General features: G+C 30.8%; 1 protein-coding gene across 2 annotated transcripts in view; it reads right to left on the reverse strand.

The window, feature by feature from the left end:
* Positions 1 to 431: 431 nt before the first annotated feature.
* Positions 432 to 13,611, reverse strand: part of LOC113387611 (RING1 and YY1-binding protein A) — a 16,975-nt gene continuing 3,795 nt past the window's right edge. The window contains exons 2-3 of one of the 2 annotated variants that reach the window (XM_026624960.1): positions 823 to 918; positions 432 to 732 (exon numbers count right to left, since the gene is read on the reverse strand). In XM_026624960.1, the coding sequence (XP_026480745.1) occupies positions 482 to 732; positions 823 to 918 (347 nt within the window). In that variant the 3' untranslated portion in view covers positions 432 to 481. Of the gene's footprint in view, positions 919 to 13,611 lie in introns of both variants that reach the window. The other variant, XM_026624959.1, reaches the window with a different exon arrangement.

The following is a 13,611-nucleotide window of genomic DNA, read 5'->3' on the forward strand; positions in this document are numbered from 1 at the left end:
GAAATCTCACAAATCAGTTCCACGATCAGAAAAGAATTTTTTCAAGAAATCCCCCAATCACTTTTAGATCAAATTGTTCTTCATGTTTTGAATATCAAGTCATAGTGCCATCATCAAAGGCACTCCACGTAAATTGTGATTTCACTCGTCCAATCTCGATTATGAGAAATTAATTACAATTCCTTTTCTCCATTTAAAAAAGTACAATAATCCTTTGTTTTTCAGAAATCTCACAAGTTCCACGATCATTGTACTCTCCGTCTTCCAACATTACCAACAGATCACAAATATTGAGAAATCTCCGAAATCACTTTCTGGATCAAATTATTCTTCATGAAGGCATCGCGCCATCACAAATTCCACTCCACGTAATTTGGAATTTTAACTTCGTCTTCAAGAAATTATTAGAATTTCCTTTATCATTTTTTCAGAAATCTCACAAATCAGTTCCACGATCATTCTCCTCCCCGTCTTCCCGATATCAAGACCTCGTGGCATCGCTGGATTCGCTCAAACTACCCCTATCACTGGACTCACTCGACGCCGCCGCATTTTGCTGCTGCTGCAGTTGCGTCACAGCAATCGGCTTATACTCCGTTATCACAACCGTCACACTATTGACCGTAACCTCCCTCGTCTGAGCCGAGCTCCTGTCCACATTCTTCAACCTCGGCGGATGAGACTGATGAAGGCGTTTGGAGTTGCTGCTGGCCGTCGAAGAGGCGCTGCTCCCTCTCGAATGTCGATGTCTGTGATGGTGGTGGTGGTGATGGGATCTTTTGACCGAGCCTCCGGCTGCTGCGGGGACGGCGGTGTCCTTACCGCCGCCCGGAGCCGCCGCCGTGGCTGACGCGGGACCTGCCTGCTGCTGGGAGGCCGCGAGCGCTGGGTTTATTCGCGGCTTGCGCGTTGAAGTTCCTGGTGAAAGAGGAAATAGAAGGTGAGAGACAGGTGAGAGATAGATGATAGATGGTAGATGATAGATGAAAGATGAACGAGTATGAATGTTTAAATGAATGATTAAATTGATCAAAACTTTCGGTGAAAACAAAACTTTGGTTTGATAAAGACATTCTATAAGGGTTGCTAGATTATCATGTGTTAATCGTTATATTGATGAATGCTATAGCATTCACGTCATTTAAGTTGAATGAGTACATTTGATTATATACACTTCTATTAAGTCGAATGAGTACATTTGATCAAACTTTTGGTGAAAAAAATCTCTAGCTTGGCTAACACATTCGTGGACAGTAGAAGTTCCAGCGAGAAAAAAATTGACAGTCATTACATTTGTGAATTGGTTGTAATATCCAAAGTTTGGTTAAATACAAATTATAAGAGTAATTATATTATCATATTTGAAACGTTATATACGATGAATGCTATAGCGTCCATGTCAAGTGTTACGCTTCTATTAAGTTGAATGAGTACATTTGATCAAACCTTTGGTGAAAAAGTTTCTGGTTTGGTTAACGCATTCTGAGGCAGCAGAAATTACAGCAAGGAAATATTTTATAGTCATTTTATTTTTAAATTGGTTGTGATAACCAAAATTTGATGAAAGACCTTTTATAAGATCTATCAGATTATCATATTTTGATCGTTATATATTATGAATGCTATAGCATCCACGTCAAGTGTTACACTTCAATTAAGTTGAATGAGTACATTTGATCGAACTTTTCGTGAAAAAAATTTTGGTTTGGTTAACGCATTCTGGGACAGTAGAAGTTTCACCAAGAAAAAATTTGTTAGTCATTTCACTTTGAAAAAAAACTTTGGTTTGATAAACACATTCTAGGGCAGTAGAAGTTTCAGCGAGAAAATTTTGATAGTCATTTTATTTTGAAATTGGTGTGATATCCGAAATTTGATTGAACCGTTTATAAAGGTTGTTAGATTTCCACGTGTTATTCGTTATATTGATGAATGCTATAGCATCTACGTCAAGTGTAAAGCTTCTATTAAGTGAAAAAAACTTTGGTTTGATAAAAACATTCTCGTAGAAGTAGTAGAAGTTTCAGCAAGAAAAAATTGACATGCTATATTAATGAATGCTATAGCATCCACGTCAAGTGTAGCACTTCTATTTTACGCAATGTGCTTGCTCAAGGGAAAAGATAAGATAATACAAAAATAGCTAAAGAATCAGTTAGTGACAGGTATGTAATAATAATTACTGAAACGTAAAATAATATAAAATTAAATTGAAAATAATTGACTTTAAAATTGCAGTTTTAAATCATTCGTGTCATTATGCAACACAATGTCAATAAATGCTATAGCATTCACGTGTTAATTAAAGGCGTAATTGAAAAAACACGTAGACAACTTTTCTGAAGACGTTTGAGACAGAAAAAATTAAATTCGTCGTTAGAAATTATGGCATATAGCATAAAGCATGAAATCTTGTTTGATTGGAAAAAAGTAAAGATAAATTGCTACTGATCAATTACCAAAAAAAGAGCTAGAAAATGCACAAGTTTCTGCATTTATTATAGAATAAAAAATAAATGAAAAATTTTATAAGCTAATTCGTAAGGTTCATCAAAAATAGCATTATTTCCGTTAAAGAGGTAATTCCGTTAAAGTAAAGTAAAGGCATGAATTGTGTATTTTGAAATGCCGTAAAAACAAAGCAAACAAATTTTACTATCATTTTTTTATATATAATTTACTAATTAATGTTTTAAGAATAAAGATAAAAATTTAGAATAAAAAAACAGTCAAAATGTTTTAATTCTAGCAAATGTTAAAGTGAGATATCTCAAAATATTGGCACATGACCATTTAGAAAAATGTCGCATTTCTATGAAATACGGATACCTGCCTTTTGCGAATGCGTAAGATAAATTACAACTTTTTTAAATATTCTCGAATTTTTTAAAATATAATATAAATCGACACTTGGGGATAAAAATAGTTCATACTGATGAGAAGTTTATAAAGAAGACTCTGTAAAAATTTCAAGTAAATCGGTGCAGTAGAAGTAGAGAAATCGTGAGTATCGTAGCAAAAAAAACAGTTTCGAGAAAAAAGCGTTTGAGGAAAGAAACAGAAGATGATTATCATAATCAAATAGCTGTATCTCCAAAAATAATTTATTTTTTGAAAAATCTTCCTGATCGCATATTACTGCATATTAAAACTTCGAAAATATAAGAAAATCAATTTCGTGAAACTTCTAGACTAAAATAACCTCTTAAATAAAAAAATGTCTTCTTCAGCAAAATTAATATTGTTTCTGTTAAGTTTGAATGTGGGACCAAATTGTATATTATCAACAAGATAAAAATGATAATAGTCAACTCGCCTATAACGCGGTACTAAGGAGTAACATGACGAAATATTAGAGGAAGCTTACTGAGATATAAAATATCAAATTATTGTGGTACGAAAATAAGTTATTGAAATTGAAAAATGATATGAAACATGATGAAATGAGCATCAAATACTAAATATGATTTACAAAATTGAATTGCTTATTAATTTATTAACCATGCCAAGTTCCTAATTAAACTGTTGGGTAAACAAAATTTAATTAAGAGTTACAACAAACGATATGTTTAAAAAACACCACACTATGTATTTACAAACAAATATATATTTATTTATGTGCAACTACGTAACTGTTTGCAGATTATAATTATTGTAAGTACATTACCATAATTATGCAAATAGTGATTAGAGTAGAAAAAATTATAGATAAATAATATACAACAGGTAGAAAAGTAAGTAGAGCATTCAATAGTAAGAGAAACACGCAAAGCTGGTAAGATAAGATATCTAGAAGAAAATTATCACTATTTTTAAAGCACATGATATATTGTAATAATTAGTCCAAGCACTACATTATATGAAATACATATAACATCTCTATAAGTATGTAAAAGCACTGTGTGATCACTAAATGCACTAAGGGCTCCATAAAATCCTTGCCCGGAGAATACTTTAAAATTGAGTAAAGTATTCAATGGTTTTTGTAAAAATATCAGATGTCTCATATCAGCAAATTGAACGACATTTACGAAACAAAAATGAAATATTATTTCTTACAAAACTAGCTAGTATGAATATAAATGCTAAGCGCTGTAAATATTTTTGCTTTCAATCATTCAGTAAGTTCGTAGGAACTTAATTAAAGAATTTCATGTTCAAAGTTGGTACTTCCTACAAATCATATGGATTATTGCAGAGTAACGCCATCTATGTGTCATCCTACGTACTTTCGTAAAAATTAATACTTATTACTACAAATCGAATGCTTTTTTAATTTTTCCAAATCTGTTGATCCGTGTTCCTAACATCTTCGACAAAAATTTGTATTCGCACACACACGCACACACCACTTTTTTGAGATATGCCAAAATATTCGGAAACTTTTGAAACATAAATTTATGGAAGTGACTTACCCTACGGGAACTTAAATATATAAATATAAATAAAATAAGTAATCTAACTGTAAACAAAATTCCTATATAGATATACAACATTTTTCACCGATTTCTGTTCCTCTGTCAGCAGTAAAATTTGCAAGTATAGAAGAAAGCCAGCAATTGGAAAGTGCAGTAGAGTGCATTTTTTTAAATTATTTATTTGTTTTGTTTATTATCAATCTGGTGAGCACTAAAAATGCATTACGTGGTGTGCAGCAGCTGCATAAAAGCGTAGAAAGCGATGCACGTAGAGGAAGGAATTTTATTCGAGATAAAAACTTTCCTCTTGATAAAAGTAATTTGACGAAAAAATCGTAAAGCTGAAAGGTAGTAGACACAAGAATGCCGAAAAAATGATTGAAAAAAAAATTCCTTAAAGCAAATTAAAAGTCTTGAACTAGAGTCAAAACTGGTGGTGTATCGCATCGTGCCTTAAGGCAAATTGCAGGAATTTCCCGTACCATAATTACATATTCGAGGGAAAAAATCAGTAATCAAATTTGATCAATAATTTACAATAATTGTTTTATATATTTTCAAATAGATAATTATAATCACTTTATATTTTGTCGTTCATAAAATATTCAGTGAGGATCTTATCGCTCAAAACACTTGAGACAGTTTACATTAGCAAGAGGTGCTGAATGAATCCATCTGAGTATATATTTCTTACGATTGAAATATATACAATTTCAAACTGAATTGTAAACATAAAATTCATATTTGAAGTATAAGACATTGTATATTTTTGAAAATTTTAAAAACTATTTTTTTCAGAATATTTTGAAATTTGCTTGAACCATATAAGCAAACTTTAAAAATTAAAAATCTTGGTACAAAACCTAACAAAAATGTAACAAAAAATTTAGTACTCATTTTTTAAAATATTATAAATTATCTGATAATTTGATGTGCTTAGTCTAATGTTCGTTTTTGACCAGCAAATATCATTTTTCTTACTTTTTTTTCCGTATCTCCGAAACCGCTAGACCTGCCTTACCAAAAAATTCATCAATTATTCATTTCGTCATTCGAAATAAAATGTTTTTCGAATCATTCAAATCGGGTGCTCCGTTCTCTCAAAAACTGAATTACCGTTTCTGTCACTTTTTGTCTCATATCTCCGAAACTTCTAGACCTGCCTTTGCCAAAAACTAATCTGCATGTCTTCTTATCAATAGGAATCGAATGTTTTTAAACCATTAAAATCGGTTGATTTGTGCGCCCGAAATCGTGGACGAAAAGTTGTATCCAAACATACATACATACAACACACACACAGACATTTTTTCTGAAGTATGCCAAAATGTTCAGAAACCTTTGAAACGTAAAGATATGCAAAAAATTTTATTTTCGATTTTTTGCGATTACTATAGCATACCCTAAGGGTTAAGTTAATAAAATCCAAATCATTTTCGATATTTAAAATTTAAAAAAAAAATTAAATAAAAAAAAATTCTTTCCCCAAAAGCAATCATTTCACCGTCGTCAGTAGAAAGTTTTTTGAATCATTCAAACCGGACGCTTAGTTCTATCAAAAACTGCCATTTTTTGCACATTTAGCTCTGTATCTCCGAAATGGCTAGGCCTGCCTTTGCCAAAAACTAATCACCACTTCTGCCAATCATTACAAATTGAATGTGTTTTGTATCATTCAAATCGGATGCCCCGTTCTCTCAAAAACACGATTTTTATTTTCTGCACTCTTTGCTCCGTATCTCCAAAACGGGTGGAGCTGCCTTTTCCAAAAACTAATCAGCACATCTGATCTGAGCAATGAAAATCCAATATTTTTAGAACCATTCAAATCGGTTGATCCGTGCGCTCGAAAACGTCGACGAACAAATTGTATTCACATATACACATACATCAATTTTTCTAGGGTATGCGAAAATGTTCAGAAACCTCCAAATCGTAAAAATATGCAAAAATTTTCAATTTCGATTTTTGGACGATTACAATAACTTACCCAACGGGACGTTAATAAAGCAAAATTTATAAAATTCATAAAAAAAACGTTATAAATTATATATATAGGTACCTACATCAAGTCAAAATTAATTAATAAATAAGTTTCTATTAAATTTGAATTATATTTACTATCTCCAAAATCACCTAATTATCGTTTTCGCCATCAAAAATGCATCCACAAACAAATTTCTATTCGAGCATTTCGAAACACTTGTGGATTTTGTAAAAACGCTAGAGGGTATTGCAAGCTAAATTTAACAAAAATTCCACGAATTTAGAAATTCAAAAACTGGCTTTCTTCCACACTGTCCCTTCCAAAAATTTAGATTCTAATTGATATAAATATTGTACCAACCACCATACTGGCATCATTGTTTACTGATAAGTCAAAACAAACTCAGACATGGCTCATTTAGTAAGTAATAAAAAAAATACTAAAAAATTTTGATATCAATAATAATTTATTGTTATTCTTATAGGTTGCTGTATTCCTGGCTACAATTGCTGTAGCAAATGCTGGTCTGATCGACGCACCAGGACACTTGGCTTACACCGGAGATTACTATGATTTAGCAGGTTTGGGAAGGAATTTCTATGCAGCACCTGCACCAACCTATGGTCTACCTGTAGTAAAAACTCCGTCAAAAACTGTGGATTATTCTTCAACCACAGTGCACCCTGTACCAGCACCAATTTTCAACTATGCACCAATCCAGACTACATATGGAGTACCATCTCAAACCTATGGGGCTCCTTTGAGTTTCCAAGCACCTGTCTTGGGTAAACCAATTGTGTCCAAAAATTTCCAATATACTACATCGACAGTCCATCCTGTACCAGCTCCAGTGATCAGCTACTCGCCAATTCAGACAACTTATGGAGTACCAACCCAAACTGTCTCACAATTAGTACGAATCCCAAAACCGATTATTGCCAAGAACTTTGCATACTCTTCAGCATCTTTCCACCCAATTCAGGCACCAGTATTCAGCTACTCTCCTATCCAGTCGACTTATGGAGTACCAGAAGTGAGCTATGAAGCACCTTTTGAGACACAAGTTTCTTTCGAGGCACCAGTCAATGTACCAGCATCTTATGGACCACCTGCTGAAACCCCAAACACACCAACAACCTTACCAGCTGTACCAGAGACGACATCGAAACCAGAAACTTTACCAGCTGTACCAGCCTTCAGCGCACCTTACCCATAATAGATAAATTATATACTAATGAACCACCTTAGTGGATAAATAGAAATAAATAACAAAATTTTATTAAATTGTTTTGAATATTTCCCCAAACCAATTATTGCCAAGAACTTTGCATACTCTTCAGCATCTTTCTACCCTGTCCAGGCACCATTATTCAGTGTTCTGTAATAACATGATTGTACGTGTTTTTAATAAAAATATAAATTTACTGTTCAAAGTCCAAGATCTCTGCATGAACGCGGAAGCACGCCATTCCGGGAATTTGTCACGTTCAATACATAATATATAGAGTCAAAATTTTCTGTGTAAACTAGTGATGTCTTAGGCAAGATTCTAGCCAAGTGTTGATGTCTTAAGAGTAGTCTTAGATATCTTAAGTGGAGATTATGTCTGTTAATTAGAAGAAATAAATACAGTGTATAATAGTACAAGTGACTTTTATATTGGAAACCAGAAGACTATCTCTTTCAGCAAATACCTTACTGAAGGGGCCCACTATTCTGAAGAGAGCTATTATCAAACCAGTAAATCCAACATTACTCCTACTGCTCGACCCAAGGCACCAGGAAAGGGTTGGACGAGTTATTATCAGTGATCTGGAGCGTGGATCTACCAACATCGGACCTCCAACCCATACCTAAACCCTATTACCAACCACATTATATCATTTCATCAGCTACTTTCCTATCCAATCAACTTATGGAGTACCACAAGTGAGTTACGAAGCCCCTTTTGAAAACCAAGTTTCTTTCAAGGCACGAACCAATGTACCAGCATCTTATGGTTATCAACAACCTTACCAGCTGTACCAGAGACCACATCAAAACCAGAAACTTTACCAGCTGTACCAGCCTTTAGCGCACCTTACCCATAATAGATAAATTATATAAAGGATAAATAAAAATAAATAATAAAATTTTATCAAATTGTTTTGAATATTTCTTTTACCAAGGTCAGAGTATTTTCCTCCACTTTACATAATGACCAACAGAAGATATTCCCTATAATTCAATCTTTTTGCGCCGATAGTAGGTAATTAAATATTATAGAACAGTACCATTATTAAAAATAATTACTGTAGTCAGTGCAATTTTGCGGCGGTTATCAAATGCCGAGGTTTGGAAAATAATGAGTCAAGGTTGAATAAATTCAGTATGTGTGCAAATAGTGGGAGAGCTGGTCGAAATTATTAATAGAGATAACTATGTGGGTAACAGATTATTTAGAAGGTGAGTCATAAATTATTAAAATGAAGATCACACGAGTTATTGTAAAATAAAATGTATATATTGATAATTTAAAGATTATTAATAAAATATTAATACAAATAAGTGTATTGCTAGAAATATATACGTAATAAAAAATATATATTAAAAAAATTTACTAATATTGATTTTGATAATTAGGATCTTACACATTTTTTTTAGATAATAAAACCTATGAATTAGTACAAACTGCTGAAATTCAATTACAATTTAAAAATCAAATATGCAAAAGCATATACAAAATATGTCCCTGAAGGATTATTGTCTTTTTTTTGTACCATAATTTTGAAAACATGTGCTATATAAAATATTCTTTTACAAAAGAAGTTAAATTTCGTTCTTTGTTTCAAATTAATCAAAATTTATTTAGTTTCAGAAATATAAAATCATCAATAATGATGCATTAAATAATAATATAAAAATGCTAAAATCATCGAAATAGTGAACTATTCTTCAAATATAATTTTATATATTATTTATTTACTTCAAAGAAATAAATAATAAGTAAATATTCTGTAATGATTGATAGTACTTACTAATTTTTAATATAATTTATATAAAGAAACAAGTTAATAAAAAAATATTTGAAAAACTAAAAATCTTTATTGTTTTTTGCAAATAACATGACTGCTAAGTATAAAACAAATAATCCTTTATCCTTTTTTTTATTATAGCAAAATGATAATTATAATCTTTGATATCCATAATAAATTTTATTTTATAGCAAGTTTTTGCCAAAATTTACTATTTGTTTCGGAAGAATAAATATGTATTAGAATCTTAGTTTACAATTTTATACCTATATAAAATCAAAATATTCGATTAACTCGTCAAATTTTTCAGTTAATGTAAATTGTATAGTGAAAATAATTTGAATAAGTAAAATAATATAATAAATCAATTATAATAATAAATTAATTATCTGGTATAAAAATCAATTTATATCAGATTAGATCACTTTGTTTAAAACAAAAACAGCTTTTCGGCACTTGTAAATAATTTGTTTATGAAGAACAATAATTATGTATTAGAATATTAATCTTTTATTTCTTAGCTATATAAAATCCAAATGATCAATTTACAAATCATCTTTTTATTTAAAATAATTGTCTTTGTTAAAATAATTTGAATAAATAAGAAATTAATGTATAATATTAATAAAACAATTATACCAGAATATATTGCATTTTTTTAATGAAATAAGTAAATTTCTGAAGTAGGTGAAGTTACTAGTTATTTGTAATAATTATCTTATGTATTAGAATCTATAGTTTCTTATTGTTTAGCTATTTAAAATTTAAAAAAAAATTAATTAGCAAACATTATTTGTCATATAAATAAGAAAAACGAGCTTTACAGTTAGTGAAGAAGAAAAATTTACATTTCTTTTAGAAAAATAAAAACTATCTTAAAATCTTTTGTTTCTTTTTTTGTAGTAGTAAAACCAAATCAAGGTAAAACGAACAAATCCATTTAGTAACTCATAACATTTGTATTTAAAATAATTTTAATAAATAAAAAATTAATGTATATTGTTAATAAATCAGTTTATAACGGTTTTGATCACTTATTTCAAAAATAAAAAAATAGGCTTTGCACACAGTAAAATAAAAGAACGACTATTCCTTTCTAAAGAAGAATAATCTTATTTTAGCTGTTGAACTCAAATTTATGAATAATAATTTTCGAAATTAATATATGTTGATAAATCAATTTCTAGCAAATAAGATTACTTTATTAAAAGATAATTATTTCACGTTTAATTACTTTTTGGGAAAAGTTAAGCTAGCATTTTTTTCGAAGTGATCTATCACACGGTTTTTTTAAAGTATTTGAAAAATTCCGAAAACATTCCTTGTGCTTACGATATCAGTTATTCATTCATGAAATAAATAAATTATATGATTTGAAAAAATAAAACTTTTAAGAAAATCTCGCTAATATTTGTTTTTGAAGGACATTGTTTATAATAGAATATTAAGTATTAGAATTCGTAAGTAATTCATTAATTATAATAAAAACAGTTTTTGGTCCATATAAATTTTGTAATGCAAAAAAACAAAGAAACCAGATCAATTTATACCAAATTAAAGTAATTTATACCAAATTAAAGAAAAAAAAAGACTTTGGCATTAGTTTTATTAAATTCATACAATATAAATTTCTGATAACTTTAATATTAGTTGTAAGTTGTTCAAAGGATAAAAATCATTAGCCTAAAAATAATTAGAAACGATAAAAAATATTAGAATGATACTAATATAGAAATTTGAATAAATGCCACAGTTTAGATTACTTCAAGAAAAATTATTCAAAGAAAAAAGAATGATAGGCCAATCCTCGAGCATAACAAATATGTTATGCAAATGCTATGTTGCGGGTCTATGTTCGCATAAATTGATGGTAAAAACTGTCAATAAGCTTTGTATTTGCGGTACGATCAGGCATTTTACACATATAGCATTCATAGAATATAAATATGATCTAATATATGATTGAATATATCATATTCATAGGAGAATTAAAATATGATCTGACCACCGTTGTAAGCAGTGTTTAATCAAATTTCTGATTTCGCAATCGACTCGTAAATAGCATGACCAAAATTCTATAGTTTTAGAAAAATGCGCTCGTTCATTAAGGTTCAAAAAATGAATTTATATCAATGATAAATCTCTACAATTTTTCCCCCAGCTCCCTCACCAATTCCACCGAGATGAAAAGCAAGTGCAAATTATAAAAGCACGCAAGAGCGACCGTCAGGCAGAGGCAGGCGGCCGCACACGACCACCGTGCGAGGTCTGTCTCTCTTACTTATTATATGAATATGCAAATGTGTTAAATCGCATCAAACCGAATGTCTGTTATTATTCCTCCCGATGCCACCAGATAACAGAAAAAAACTCAACTGAACTGATGGTGAACTAAACTTACTTGTGCAAAATTAAAGACTGAAAAGATAATAGCTAGGTAATAATAATACATTTTTAATAGAATTAGACCGGGCGAATAAGTAAGGTAAGTTTTGAAGCGGAAAAAATGGAGCACATGATTTGGACCAATAGACTAAGGATAAGAAAGAATGTTCTGTTTGTCTGTTCATACTAAATTTATTTAATCTATTAAAAAATTTTGAGTTTGAACAGCCTGATGTCAAGCAGCAGTGACTTCCAATTTTACTTGGAAATATTGATAGCAATGTTTCCAAATTAATATAGCACTAATCAAAAATTGCTGCATCAATAACTAGTTGTAAATAAATAACATTTTGCCTGAAGGCAAGTTGCATAAACTTCTCGATACATACTCATAATCAACTTAATCAACTCAATAAAAATTGAGTTTCAGCCATAGTGGTAAAATGTTCAACTGTTTAGGGGGTGTCCATTAATCACGTGACCGATTTTTTGGAAATTTTTGAACCCTCCTCCCCGTTGGTGATACGTGGTGGTATTTAAAATTACCCCCCCCCCTCTCACACCAAACATCACGCGTATTTTTAGTTTGAAGAAAAAATCGTTAATCTTTTAAATTTTTTTTTATATGTCTGGATTTTTTCAAAAAATTCATGTAAAAAATAAATACATGTGATATCTTACTAAACCCCCTCCTCCACGTGATATTTTGTGATTTTTTGTCAAACCCCCCCTTCCCCCGAAAGCCTAACGTGAAAAATAGACGCTTCCTTATTGTTCAATAGTAAAATTTTCGCTTTCACTAAAAAAGAATCAATACGATTTCCAAATGAAGTCTTTTTAACATACTTTATAATATCTGTAATTGTATACATTATTTTGTAACACATTTCATTTCATCTACTTGTGGTTCTAAAAATGCATTTTATTTAAGCGTGAACGTCAACTGCAATCAGTAGATACCTACGAAACACAAAACGAAAATATGTTCGGCCTAGATTCTAATTAGAATCGGTAATGCGCGGGGCGAATTCTAAACTTTATGCTTTTTTTTTTAATTCAACCCTTTACCATAGGCCTATAATATTTTAGTATGTCATTTTAGATTACAAAATCTATCGTCATACAAAATTACATTTAAATCGACAAAAAAACATTCAGCAATAAATACCTAAAATATACAGCCAGATGTTCTTGAATGTTTTCTATTGGCAAAATGCCACTTACACGTAGTCAAACTTGGACAAATGTTGTGGCAAGGCCATGTTACGCTCCGACTTTCATACATTATGCTACTGAATTATACTGAATACTGTCAAAATGTCATGTATTTGAGGTGCATTCTGGCGTTTTACACATAAACTGCAACGTCGATCGTATTTTATGGAGCTGAGTCAGAAAGACCCTGTTATCTAAGATCGTTTTTTTGACATTTGTGCAGTTTCTCAGTTATGTTTTCTATCTGACAACCTGAGAAAATCGCCTCTCTGCACAGCAACTACATGGCTTTGTCAAATTTAGTATGGAAAGTTTTTCATAACATAGCCTTGCCATAACAATGGTCTGTTATGCGGCAGAATAGGTCCCTTAATATTGCCCAACTTTTTTTAATATACCAAATTTACTTTCATTCAATCCTATGAATTATCTTGTATTTTATTTATATACCTTACTTATATATAGATCTCATCACATGTAAATATCTCACGTTTACATGTGTTTTGTATGCGCGAACAATGTTCGTTCGTGGAGTCTGTTGTTTTATTTCTATTTTACATTTCCGCATGGCATTCGTGCAGTTAAATGCATG

The sequence above is a fragment of the Ctenocephalides felis genome, unplaced genomic scaffold (assembly GCF_003426905.1).
Source record: "Ctenocephalides felis isolate EL2017-DRISC unplaced genomic scaffold, ASM342690v1 CF-g0.4_SCAFFOLD_03572, whole genome shotgun sequence".
NCBI lineage: Eukaryota > Metazoa > Arthropoda > Insecta > Siphonaptera > Pulicidae > Ctenocephalides > Ctenocephalides felis.